General features: G+C 54.4%; 1 protein-coding gene across 5 annotated transcripts in view; it reads right to left on the minus strand.

The window, feature by feature from the left end:
* Positions 1 to 12,590, minus strand: part of NPHP4 (nephrocystin 4) — a 133,262-nt gene that overhangs the window by 15,052 nt on the left and 105,620 nt on the right. For 4 of the 5 annotated variants that reach the window (XR_014053643.1, XR_014053642.1, XM_081490312.1 and 1 more), the window contains 3 exons: positions 10,454 to 10,634; positions 4,701 to 4,826; positions 4 to 215 (listed from right to left, as the gene is read on the minus strand). Coding sequence is in view for 3 of the 5 variants with exons in the window: in XM_081490312.1 (XP_081346438.1) it covers positions 4 to 215; positions 4,701 to 4,826; positions 10,454 to 10,634 (519 nt within the window). In the remaining 2 variants the exon portion in view is untranslated. The remainder of the gene's footprint in view (positions 1 to 3; positions 216 to 4,700; positions 4,827 to 10,453; positions 10,635 to 12,590) is intronic. The other variant, XM_081490311.1, reaches the window with a different exon arrangement.

Here is a 12,590-nt window from a genome sequence, read left to right on the forward strand (position 1 = left end):
TACCAGTGTGCCCAGCCCTCGGCGGCCTGGCTCGGATCCACACTCCCGCAGTCGCACGGCCCTCATGCGCTCCAGCTTGCGCCTGCGGACGGCATCACCCTCTTGACCGACACCCTGGGGCCCCCGGACCCCCGGTCTCGGGGGTGTGAAGAGCAGGGCGGCCAGTTCGCTGTCCACGTCAGCCAGCTTCTGGGCTTGGACCACATTTTTCACTGCTGGAAGGTTCAAAGAGAGGGTCGGAGGTTAAAGGGCAGAGTTTATGCTCTCTAAGCAGCCAGGGCTCTGTGCCTACCAGAGTACTTCACCCAGCGAGGAAGCCCAGAAAGCCCCCAGCTTCTCGTGAACCCTGGGGTGCTGACAGGGGTGGAAATGGTGCATCCTTCCCTGCTCGGCATCCTTCCCTTCTCCAGCCTCTCACGTAGAGGGGATTCGGTCTCGGTCTCCGGACACAAACGTATGAATTCCCCACTAGGTGATCATCTAGGGAAAAGCTCAGTGTTGCAGAAGCTCATGCCCTCAGGATGCCCCAGGGCCATGACCCTGCTCACCTCCAGCTTCTCCAGCAAGCACCCTCGACACCAGGCAACACTCTGAGCTCTCAGGCACACAGTCCCAGCAGGTCCTCAAACTCGCCTGGGGGGGTGTCACAAGCCCTGGGTTCAGATCAGGAATGGGGGCTCTGATAAGTCCTGTCCCTCAGCCTGAGGTCCCTGGACAGCCAGGGTGGGTGAAGACTGAACCACCCTGGCTCGCACCCCAAGCCCTCTGATCTGCTTCCTCTGACTGGTGAGGCCCCCTGAGCCCTGTCTCCTCTGGGGGTTCTCCTTTAACCCAGAACCCACAGGAAAGCAGCGCAACTGACAAACAGAAGCCTCAGCAGGAAGGCCAGGCCCCGGCAAGCAGGAGAGCTGCACTGCCTTCCTCCCATCCATGGTGCTCCTGTGACATGTGCACATGGCACAAATCATATCACGAGCTGACACACAGACTCCTGGACAAGCTAAACCAGGCACAGGCGGGCAGGTGAGGGGGAGCCCCCAATCTGGAGCTGGGTCCTTCCTCCAGGCACACCCAGAACCACAGGATGTAACGTCAAGCCTGAACTCCACTGGCCAGGCGCCCACTCCCCATCCTCGTGTGTCTCCACCTCCTGCTACAATGCTCCACATCCTCCCTCAACAGAGAGAGACAAGCACTATTTCCAGGTTCCGGGTGCCATGAGATGGTGCAGACATCTCACACCGTCACCCCAAAGGAGCACGTGTCCTGTATCTGGGGTCCAGCTCCATGGGGATGGGAGCTCCAACCAGGATCAGGCTCGAGCAGCTCGAGGCCCGAGGTCCCATGAGGAGGGGCCAGAGTGGGAGACAAGCAAGGCTAGGGGTGATCGACCAGCTAGTGTGTTCAGACTGCATCCCCGACAAATGACTTTCCCGGTTCCAATGAAACCAGAAATGAAATTCCAGCGTGTCCATGTGGGACTGCACTGCTGAAGCCAGGAAGTGCCTTGTAGAGCTCAGCACAACTTCCTGCTTCCAGAACCTTGCCAGGGGGTGGAGACACGGCTTCTGGTGGAGCATCCCTACCCTCTGGTTTTGATCAAAATAGGGATTGGAGGACCAATGACCCTAGAGGCTCTCAACCCCTTCAAAAAATCCTCACTGTTGTAACTCTCCTCACTGCCCTGAGGAGCCCCTGACCTGCCGGGCCCTGGCCGTAGGTTTTACAAACCCACTCCCACTTTTTTGGCTTCATACTGCTCATGCAAAAAGGCAAAATGGTTGTCTGAGGAGGCCTTACAAACAGCTGAAAAAAGAAGAGAAGAGAAAGGCAAAGGAGAAAAGGAAAGATATACCCATCTGAATGCAGAGTTCCAAAGAATATCAAGGAGAGATAAGAAAGCCTTCCTTAGTGATCAATGCAAAGAAGTAGAGGAAAACAGTAGAATGGGAAAGACTAGAGATCTCTTCAAGAAAATTAAAGATACCAAGGGAACATTTCATGCAAATATGGGCACAATAAAGGACAGAAACAGGATGCACCTAATAGAAGCAGAAGATATTAAGAAGAGGTGGCAAGAATACACAGAAGAACTATACAAAAAAGATCTTTATGACCCAGATAACCATGATGGTGTGATCACTTGCCTAGAGCCAGACATCCTGGAATGCGAAGTCAAGCAGACCTTAGAAAGCCTCACTATGAACAGAGCTAGTGGAGGTGATGGAATTCCAGTTGAGCCATTTCAAATCCTAAAAAATGATGCTGTGAAAGTGCTATACTCAATATGCCAGCAAATTTGGAAAACTCATCAGTAGCCACAGGACTGGAAAAGGTCAGTTTTCATCCCAATCCTAAAGAAGCAATGCCAAAGAATGTTCAAACTACAGCACAATTGCACTCATCTCACATGCTAGCAAAGTAATGCTCAAAATTCCCCAAGCCAGGCTTCAACAGTATGTGAACTGAGAATTTCCAAATGTTCAAGCTGGATTTAGAAAAGGCAGTGGAACCAGAAATCAAACTGCCAACATCCACTGGATCATCGAAAAAGCAAGCGAGTTCCAGAAAAACATCTGCTTTATTGACTATGCCAAAGGCTTTGACTGTGTGGATCACAACAAACTGTGGAAAATTCTTAAAGGGATGGGAATACCAGACCACCTTACCTGCCTCCTGAAATCTGTATGCAGGTCAAGAAGCAATAGTTAGAACCAGACATGGAATAACGGACTGGTTCCAAAGTAGGAAAGGAGTACGTCAAGGCTATATATTGTCACCCTGCTTATTTAACTTCTATGCAGAGTACATCATGTGAGACTCCAGGCTGGATAAAGCACAAGCTGGAATAAAGATTGCCAAGAGAAATATCAATAACCTCAGATATGCAAATAACACCACCCTTATGGGAGAAAGTGAAGAGGAACTGAAGAGCCTCTTGATGAAAGTGAAAGAGGAGAGTGAAAAGGTTGCCTTAAAACTCAACATTCAGAAAGCTAAGATCATGGCATCTGGTCCCACCACTTCATAACAAATAGATGGAGAGATAATGGAAACAGTGAGAGACTTTATTTTCTTGGGCTCCAAAATCACTGCAGATGGTGACTGCAGCCATGAAATTAAAAAATGCTTGCTCCTTGGAAGAAAAGCTATGACCAACCTAGACAGCATATTAAAAAGCAGAGACATTACTTTGCCAACAATGGTCCATCTAGTCAAAGCTATTGTTTTTCCAGTAGTCATGTATGGATGTGAGAGCTGGGCCATAAAGAAGGCTGAGTGCCGAAGAATTGATGCTTTTGAACTGTGGTGTTGGAGAAGACTCTTGAGAATCCCTTGGACTGTAGGGAGATCCAATCAGTCAATCCTAAAGGAAATCAGTCCTGAATATTCACTGGAAGGGCTGATGCTGAAGCTCCAATACTTGGGCCACCTGATGCAAAGAACTGACTCACTGGAAAAGACCCCAATGCTGGGAAAGATTGAAGGCAGGAGAAGGGGACAAAGAGGATGAGATGGTTGGATGGCATCACCGACTCAATGGACATGAGTTTGAGCGAGCTCCAGGAGTTGGTGATAGACAGGGAGGCCTGACCTGCTCCAATCCATGGGGTCCTGAAGAGTTGGACTTGACTGAGTGACTGAACTGAACTGAACTCCCCCTGGTTCCCAGGGATGGGGACTTCCTGCTCCATCAGCCAGCTCTCCATCCATCTTCTGGGTGGCCAGAGAGACCAGCTGGGGGTAGAGAAGCACTAGACCCAAAGCAGGGAATCCAGACTCTAGTCCCAGTTCACAACCCTAACTACACCACCGGCCAAGTCACCTGACCTCTCTGCCTCGGCTCGTCTGACGTTAAAATGAGTTGCCTGACTCATGCAGTGCAGACCCCTAGAGCATCTGAATGTACCCAGGCCCCTCTCTTGGGAAGAATGAGAAGGACCCACAAAGTTTGGGCTGAAGTTCCAGGAGACTTGTGGGATCCTGGAGGCCTCCCTTTCCTGAGCCCCTCAGCTCTGACTTCCCAGCTGGGGCACAGATTCAAGGCCAACAACATCAAAGGCCATCAACACAAGAAGCTCATGGTGGTTTTGGATTCACATGAGATGACCCACAACATTTGGGGGTGCTTTTCTAAGGGCACCCTCCACTTTTCATTCCAAGGACAGTATTTGACATTCAGGTCTGTGGGTAACTCGACCGAAAATCTTCCCGGTTATGCAAGATTTTCACCAAGCCCAGGTCTTTATCGCCCGAGTTTCCTAACTGGTTTATTCTTCTCTTTCCAACATAAGGAGTTTCAAACTAGTTTTAAAAATCAGTCTCTGTTTATCCTGACCTTTCTCCCTTTCCTCTTCCCCCACAAAGCAGCAGCTGCCTAAAAACAAATGTCATTCACAGGACTGTGAACTCCGAAGAATAACAGTGGCTTCCACCATTTGGAGAGGACAGGGTGGATGGCCATGGTGACTCAACATGGCCTGCAGGTCACTGAGCCAGACGTTGAACCACCAGTCCACCCCCAGATCCAGGACAGTGGGCACCACACAGCCTCACACATGTGTACCTGCACATGCATTCACACACATTCACACACGCACACACAGCCTCCCTTCCTTCACTCCACCCCACCCCCTGGCCCATCACACCAAGCACAACCCTCCCCTCCTGCCCACAGGTTCCTTGCCCTCTCCACTCACGTCTGGGGCCCCCCGGTGTCAGGAGGCTGCCTCCCATGAAGCCGCCAACTCCGTCATTCGAGATGACCCTCGACCTGGAAGGTGGCAGGGAACTGGGACTCCTCACTCTCTGTTCACACAAGTGACCTATATGAAAACACCCCACACAAACACCACCCCACACAGGACATTAATACCAGAAAACAGTCTGATAACACACATACACCCCTGATAAGGAGATCTGGCTTCAAATACCCCCTGATCCACCAACATCCCCACTTTCCACTCTTGGCCTGAATTTGTTTTGGGACAGAGATGGTGGGTGGCCAGCAGAGGCCTGTTTTCCCTCAAGCACCCTGCTCTCCAGGTCCACACCTCCTCTCCTTCCCCTGAGCAGCCATCTGCTCTCTGGAAACGAGTCGGGGCTCAGGACTCTCAAGGCAGGTCCCCAAAAGCCCAGCCTCGTGCTCTGGGATGGTCACAGACTCTGTCGTCAGCCCTCGAGTGTCACGCTGCTGCAGGAAGGTCTTTGTACCCTTCTGCAAACATCTGTGCCTAAACACCCCTGGCAGGGAGGAGTATCCATGTGGAACCCCCCCAGGGAGAGAGGAGACCCCCACAGGGCCCCTGGGGGAAGGGTGAAGGAGCCTCAATAGGGGGCCCTTGGGTGAGAGAGAAGCCCCCATACAGGGCCACCTGAGGAGAGAGAAGCCCCCACACGGGGCCCCTGGGGTAGAGGAGAGGAGACTCCATGCGGGGGCCGGGGGCTGTTTGCTGAAAGAGCCCTGGAGGGGACAAAGTCGCTTCAGGGGACAGGGTGTCCCAAGGGCCAGCCCCACGTCCCTCCAGCTGAACCGGAGCAGGCTTCACTACTTCCAGTGTTGTCTGGTCCCAGGGGTGACAAGTGTTTGCCACAGTCATGCTTCGCCTGGGTAGACAGGCCCTGTCCTCGGGACCACCACCTCTCTGCGTGGACCTGACACCCCTCAGGGTGAGGCAGACAGAGAGGCAGACAGAGCTCAACTGTCAGACCCAGAAACAACCACCAAACACAAGACATGCTACTCATCTCTGATTCCACCCCCACACTGGCAGTCTGGGGGTGTCCGGCGGTCTTTCTGGGAGGGGTAGGAGGGGACCCCTCCCCCTGGATGGGACCTGGGGGAGGGGGTGACTCTTCTGCTCAGCTCAGCAGCCCCCTTCGGCCCCACCTCTGCAAGTCTACTTGCTGCCAGGAGGCTGCTGTTCACAGCAAGCCTAAGACCCAAGCATCAGTACGCCCACCTGCCTGCGGGTGTCAGCTTGTCCTCTCAGGGACAAAGGTGGGGTTTATATCTCCAGCAACCTGACGGGAACTCTCTCTGGGCTATTCTAAGCCAAGGCTGGAAAGAGGGTGGCCATCCTTCCAAGGGAGGTCAAGGTCCCTGCACTGCTCCAGAGGGGGGCCGCCACCCCCAGACCCCAAGGAACAGCAGCTGGACCCTGAAACTGCAGTTGGAGACCCCAAACACATCGGTGCGACAGCAGACCATCCCCCCAAAAGATGAGTAAGGATAAAGGCCTGCTGTGGGCATGGGAAAGGCAAGATACAGAAATGAAAAACCAAGGGACTTCCCTGGTGGTTAAGGCTCCAAGCTTCCATGACAGAGGGCACAGCATTTGAATCCTGGTTGGGAAGCTAAGAACCTTCATGCCATGAGGCAGGGCCAAAAATAAAAACGATAGATGTAAATCGTCTCTGGTCAATCAAGGAGCAATTCCTTTGACAAGGTTTAAAGGCTGGTGACACAGCAGTGAGCAAGTCCTGCCTTCAGCAAGCTTTCATTCTGGTCCTCTTGAGCGTTTTCTGGGAATCTCGGCTCCCGAAGGCCTTCCTGCCTCCCCTCCTGTGACGGGAGCTGCTGCCGTCACCTGCCTGGCCACCGCACACTCAGATGCAGTCCTGGCAAACTGGAGATTCCTCTTCTTCCACATCCTCCGGGGGAAATGGCCGCACGGGTGGGTGTGGGAGCCTGTGGTCCAGAGCTCCCGGGGGCAGCGGCAGCCCCACAGCGTCCGCAGTCACAACTGTTCTGTCGTTGCTCCAGGAACCACCAGGAAGCCGCCCCACCATCCACTGTCATCGCCTGCAGCTGCCCCCACGCCCTTCCCAGGAGTCTTCCGTCTTCCCCTGCAAACTGAAGCCACTAAGCCTTTTACCAGAACACATTCTCCTCGTCTCCATGGGACCTATTTTTGACCTGACAGCAGCTATCATCCTAGGATCATGAACCTCCTCCCTGAGAAAGGAACCTGGTATCGACCCCTCCTCACTCAGAGGAGCTCTCATATCTGAGGTTGGCTTCATCCCCTGATGTCCAAGATGACGGAATTCTGAGGCCAGACAAGCTCTCAGACTGGCCGGCGTAGCGATTACTTCCTGAGTCCTCCCACGGCTGTGCTGGGTCAAGGGCAAACATCACAAGGGAGAACCAGCAGTGTTCTTGAGGGCCCCCTGCCGTGGCTTTCTCTACTACCTTAATCCTGCACAGAGTGGCTCCCTGGGTTGTGGGCCAGGAGGCCTGTGGTCCACCCAGATCCAGTTGAAAGGAGGCCGGCATGTTGTGAGCCTGATAATAGCTCCACTGAGACCCACAGAAACCCAGGGAACTACAGCAAAGCCCAGATCTGCTCCACCAGCTCGCAGGGGCAGGTGACAGTGTCCTTGGAGCTCCAGCTCTCAAGAGGACCGAGCATCACCACAGCGTGTGACCCAACAGCACACGTAGTCACCTCCCCCGCAGATGAGGGCCGTCCTGGGCTTCCTGACCATTTCCTCCCACTGTATTTGTATTTGGAGTGTCGGTTTGTTCAGAAACATGCTATTGTGCTGGTGCTAAGTCACTTCAGTCGTGTCCAACTCTTTGCGACCCTATGGACCACAACTCGCCAGGCTCCTCTGTCCATGGGACTCTGCAGGCAGGAATACTGGAGTAGGTGGCCATGCCTTTCTCCAGGGCATCTTCCCAACCCAGGCACTGGACCCATGTCTCTCATGTCTCCTGCACTGGCAGATGAGTTCTTTGCTATTAGCGCCACCTGAGAAGCCCTTATTTAGAAAGGGGATAGTAAACTTGAGAAACCGGGTTTACATTTGCACATCTGCTCTAGGACTGTTGGGGTGAAGGTGTCGCATCTCATGGGGTTACAATTTGCAACCTGAAATTGCTGAGGTTTTCTTCCCCTTCCATGAGACGGAAAGTTACAGCTGGGGACCAACACATGGCTACAGAGCAGTGTGTGTTAGTCTCTCGTCGAGTCTGACTCTTTGCAACCCCATGGACTGTAGCCCACCAGGTTCCTCTGTCCATGGGGTTTCCCAGGCAAGAATATTGAAGTGGGTAGCCATTTCCTTCTCTAGGGGATACGGAGCCAAGACAACCTCAAATCTGCAGGGCTCCCAAAGTAGCCGGGCAGCTGCCCTGCCTTCCATTGTGCTAACAGAGCGATCACACTGTTCGACTCCAAACCCAGGTCATCCATCAAAGTCCACAGCAACTGGCATAACCCTGAGAACACCAGTACTTGACCGTGGAGCCAGGGGTCAGGTCCCTCAGGGGGCCCACACATACAGTGGTCACATGCACAAACAGGATCCCGGGATAAAAAATTCTGAGATCTCTAAATGATGAAAAGGAAGTGTTGGTCTGCTCGGTTGTGTCTGACTTTTTGTGGCCCCATGGATGTAGCCCGACAAGCTCCTCTGTCCATGGCATTCTCCAGGCAAGCAGACTGGAGTGCATAGCCATTCCCTTCTCCAGGGGATCTTCCCAACCCAGGGATCAAACCCAGGTCTCCTGCATTGGCAGGCAGATTCTTTACTGTCTGAGCCACCAGGGTAAAGCAGCAGAAGCACCTGGCATGAAAGAAGTGTCAAAAAGCTCGTCTGAGCCGAGAAGCCATAGAGCACAAGGACGACCCTCTGCCACAGAAAGATTCCCAGAGGACGCGGGCGTCATGCCTCGATCCGCAGCCTCACACTTGAACTGGGCTGTGAAAGCAGAGGCCCGGGTGCCATCCGGGTGGGTGCTGGCCCCACCTCTGCCTCCTCAAAAGGCCCACACAGCCATCACCACCTCTGCCGGCCCGCGCCTGCTGCTCGGCTCTAAACAACCAGTTTTATGAAGAAATAAAAGCCATGACACTTTTATTTTTCTTTTTTGAAAAACCACAGACTGTACAGAGGAAAGCACGGTGAGGCTGCATCGTACAAGTGGGCTGCGTGCAGCTTCAGCGCTTTGTTATCCATCCCTGCTCGGCGACAGCACAGCCTCCCAGGCTGGCTGTCTCAGGCTCCTTCCCACCGCCTTATCTCTGTCTTGCAGGCAAAGTATGAAAATGACAATTTAAGATAACATATAATGGAGCTAATCTTTCTTCCGAAGATAAGATTTTAAAACCTGGAGTCACTGCATATTTGTGGGCTGGTGAATTAAATATAAAAATAGCCAACACAATCTCAGAGGCAGAAGAAGCCTTCTAGCAACTCCCTTCCGTGGTGGGCACTTTTGAATAATGTCTGCTCCTCACACGCGGCTCATTTATTTCTCTAGGACCTAACTGAGTTTTGCCGTTTTCATATTGTCTGTTTTCCGGGCTGACCCGGATCTGACAGCTGTAAACAAGCAAGCAGAAGCCTCAGACCCGGCTTAATGAGCTCTGCGCAGGCTCCCGCTGCTCGGCTCCGGCTCTCAGCACGCGTTGGTGAGGCCCATGGGGCTGCAGGCTCTGAAATCAGGCTGGGCTGTGACAAACGGAAAATTCCCCAAGAAAGCAACAGAGAGGTTGGAGTCCAGAAGCCTCAATGGCTTGGCAGTGTCCTGCTTTCAGTCCTCCCACGGTCCCCTGGAGGGGATGGAGTGAACTGGTCACTAGCCTACGGGGCTCATGCTGCCCTCTGCCCTGAGGCGGGCCCAGGCAGGCCTGCTGGGCCTAATGTCTCCTGTCCCATCAGGGGCTTAGTGGAGGCCCGAGAATGTCCAGGCAGGACCATGTCAGGGCCAGAGAGGGCTTTCCTCGGCGCCTCTGCCAAGCAGCTATTGGGACACCATCTGACATGAGGTCAAGGTGCTCGACTCTGAAGGAGAGCATCCCTGTGCTCCTCTGTCCCTCTGCTCCTCTGTCCCTCCATCCCTGTGCTTTTCTGTCCCTCTGTCCCTCTGCTCCTCTGTCCCTCTGCTTCTCTGTCCCTCTGTCCCTCTCCCCCTCTGTCCTTCTGCTCCTCTCCCCAAGCTGTGCATGTGGAGCTTAGGAATAGTTCTGTTGTCTCTCCCCCACAATGAGGCAGTGCTATGAATGACTGAGCTCTCTCCTGAAGCCAGGCATCTTATGTGAGGATCATCACGGAGATGTCCCATGCATAGTACTGGAAACAACCTGGGCAAGACCGAGACAGCAAACAATCCCAGACCCCAACCAGATATCAGGAACACCAAACAACCGCTGCCAGGGAAGGCTCAGGGGTCAAGGACAGAGGCTCTGGGATCATGGCCGGCACTCAGTGGACAGGGCTAGACTCAGTGATCAAGGACAGACACTCAGTGATCAATGATAGATGCTCAGTGGTCAAGGACAGACTTGCTGGTCAAGGGCAGACTCAGTGGTCAAGCTAATGAGAGCTGAATTCCTACCGAGAGCTGCTGCCCATGTGACCACTGTCCTGAGGGGGCTCATGCCCCAGATGCAAAGCAGAGTGGCTCCCCGGGAACAACAGCCAAGCTTCTGGGGACTCTTACCCACGTTGGCCAAGGTCAAGTGCAGCTGGCCCTTCACCACTGTGCGGACGTCGATGGGCTTGACGCAGCCAAACCTGGTCACGTCTCCACTCACCACCATGGCGTCCTGCTCGTATTCCGTCGCCACAACCTCCAGCTCGTGCGAGACCTGCACAGCCGGCCGCCCTTGGCGGAGGAGGTGCTGCAGAGGAGAAGGGATGGGTCAGAGGGCGGCTGAGGCAGAAGCCATCTGCTTCTGAAAACCCGAGTCCTCGGTGTTAAAGACTGATGTCGGGTCTTTAACAAAGTGCATCCCGGTCCACCTGCTGAGCAAACACGAGCAGGCCCGGCAGCCCCTCACGGAGCCCCCTCTGCTGGGGGAAGTTGGGGAGTGCACAACAAGGAGGGGACCCTGAGGAAGCCCAGTGGGAGCCCCGAGGAGTCTCCACTGGGCCTCTGGGCAGGGAAGGCAGGGGCATGCCAGGCCTGGGTCGGGAGCACTTCAGAATGGCTGAAAGACGGGCAGCGGGTCTAAGAAGGGACCAGGGCAGATGGAGCCAGGTCAGGAGGGTCTCCAGGCCAGATCCAGGCTCAGAGCCGGGCCAGGCAGGCCCAGGAAGTACCGGGATGTTCTGGAGCCCACTCTTCTCTGCTAATCAAGTTTAACCCCTCCGTCCTCAGCCTGAGCCCAAGGGCAGTGGGGCTGGGTGGGAGGGAAGGCCGGGCACCTCTTTCTGCATGGCCTGGGGAAGGTGATCAGGCCTCTCGACTTCACATAGCAATGGAAGCATGGGGCCAGGTTAAGTTCCCGCTTCTGGAATTCTGGCCCTGTCCGCCCAGCACCCGTCCTCTGTCCGTCTCTCTGGGGTGGACACACTCAGACCAGATCCCTCCTTAGCAAGTCTGGAGGCTTCCAGCTGCGTAGACCCTGCTTGCTCAGCAGTGCTTGTCCACATGATGCCAACACAGGCATGGTTCAGGAGTCTTGGTGGCCAGATGGGGTGAAGACCCCTCCATAGGGACACTGGTCAAGGCAAGAGGTGACACCCAGCTGCCCAGGGAGCAACGATGGCAATAAAAACAGGGTACTGCTTCTCACTATAAAGGGTAGGATGGTAGTAGCTCAGTCCTCTCCAGCCGTGGACCCCACCCAGTGCTCTGCACACACTGCCCCTGGCTCCGTCCACTGCCCTGGGGGCCTCACCCGCTTAGGGATGGGCCCTGAGACCCAGGGGGTGAGGGCAGTTACAGCCGGGGTCAGCTGAAAGAGGAAAGAAGGGAGGGAGGAACAGGTGGCTCTCTGAGGAGGGGAAGCACAGGGTCAGAGCCACTGCAAAGGGACATGAAAGTACCAGAGCCATGAGCTCCTCAAGGGGACAGGGGGCTGAGGAGCGACAGCAGATGGGAGCGGCCCTGCAGGTCTCAGCGACCAGCCATGCAAGGCTCAGGCAGGGTAGCCTAGGGGGCTGTGGCTGGAATCCAGAAGGAAAACAGCTGTGGGGCTTCCCTGGTGTCCAGTAGTTAAGAATCCACCTTGCAAGGCAGGCCCGCGGGTTCAATCCCTGGTCCGGGAACTAAGATCCCTGGCGGGGCAACTGAGTCTGAGCACCACAACTGCTGAGCCCAGGTGACACAGCGACTGAGCCTGAGCACCACAACCAGAGAGACCACACGCCAAAGCAAAAGATCCCACATGCCGGAACTAAGACCCAATCCAGACGAATACATAAATAAATTTAAAAAAAAAACAGGGGATGGAGGAAAAGTGGATGAAGGTCAGAGAGATTCCAGAGTTGTAGGGATGGCCCTGTATCCTCTTCTACTCCACCCCAGGGTGGAGGGTTGGGGGGCAAGCTCTCAGGACGGCACGTGGGCAAGTGGATGTGACCCAGGGCCTGGTCTACAGGCTGCCGTGTGACCCCATGCTGACCCTCTGGGGTCCTGGTCACACGACAGGGAAGGTTCGGGGAGAAGCCCCAGGGAAGAAAATTGAATTAACGTGTAGATTTCAGTTTTAGCCTATGAGGAGAATAGAAAGCACAGTTAGAAAAAGGATGAGATTCTGATTCTCGTGATTCATGGAACTGAGAACAGGCATCGGGAAACACTTCCCCAGCCCCTTACTCACTCATCGTGTCCTCCATCCTGAGGGCGCACC

Source organism: Giraffa tippelskirchi, chromosome 5, assembly GCF_054371585.1.
Source record: "Giraffa tippelskirchi isolate mGirTip1 chromosome 5, T2T-mGirTip1v1.2.pri, whole genome shotgun sequence".
Taxonomy (NCBI): Eukaryota; Metazoa; Chordata; class Mammalia; order Artiodactyla; family Giraffidae; genus Giraffa; species Giraffa tippelskirchi.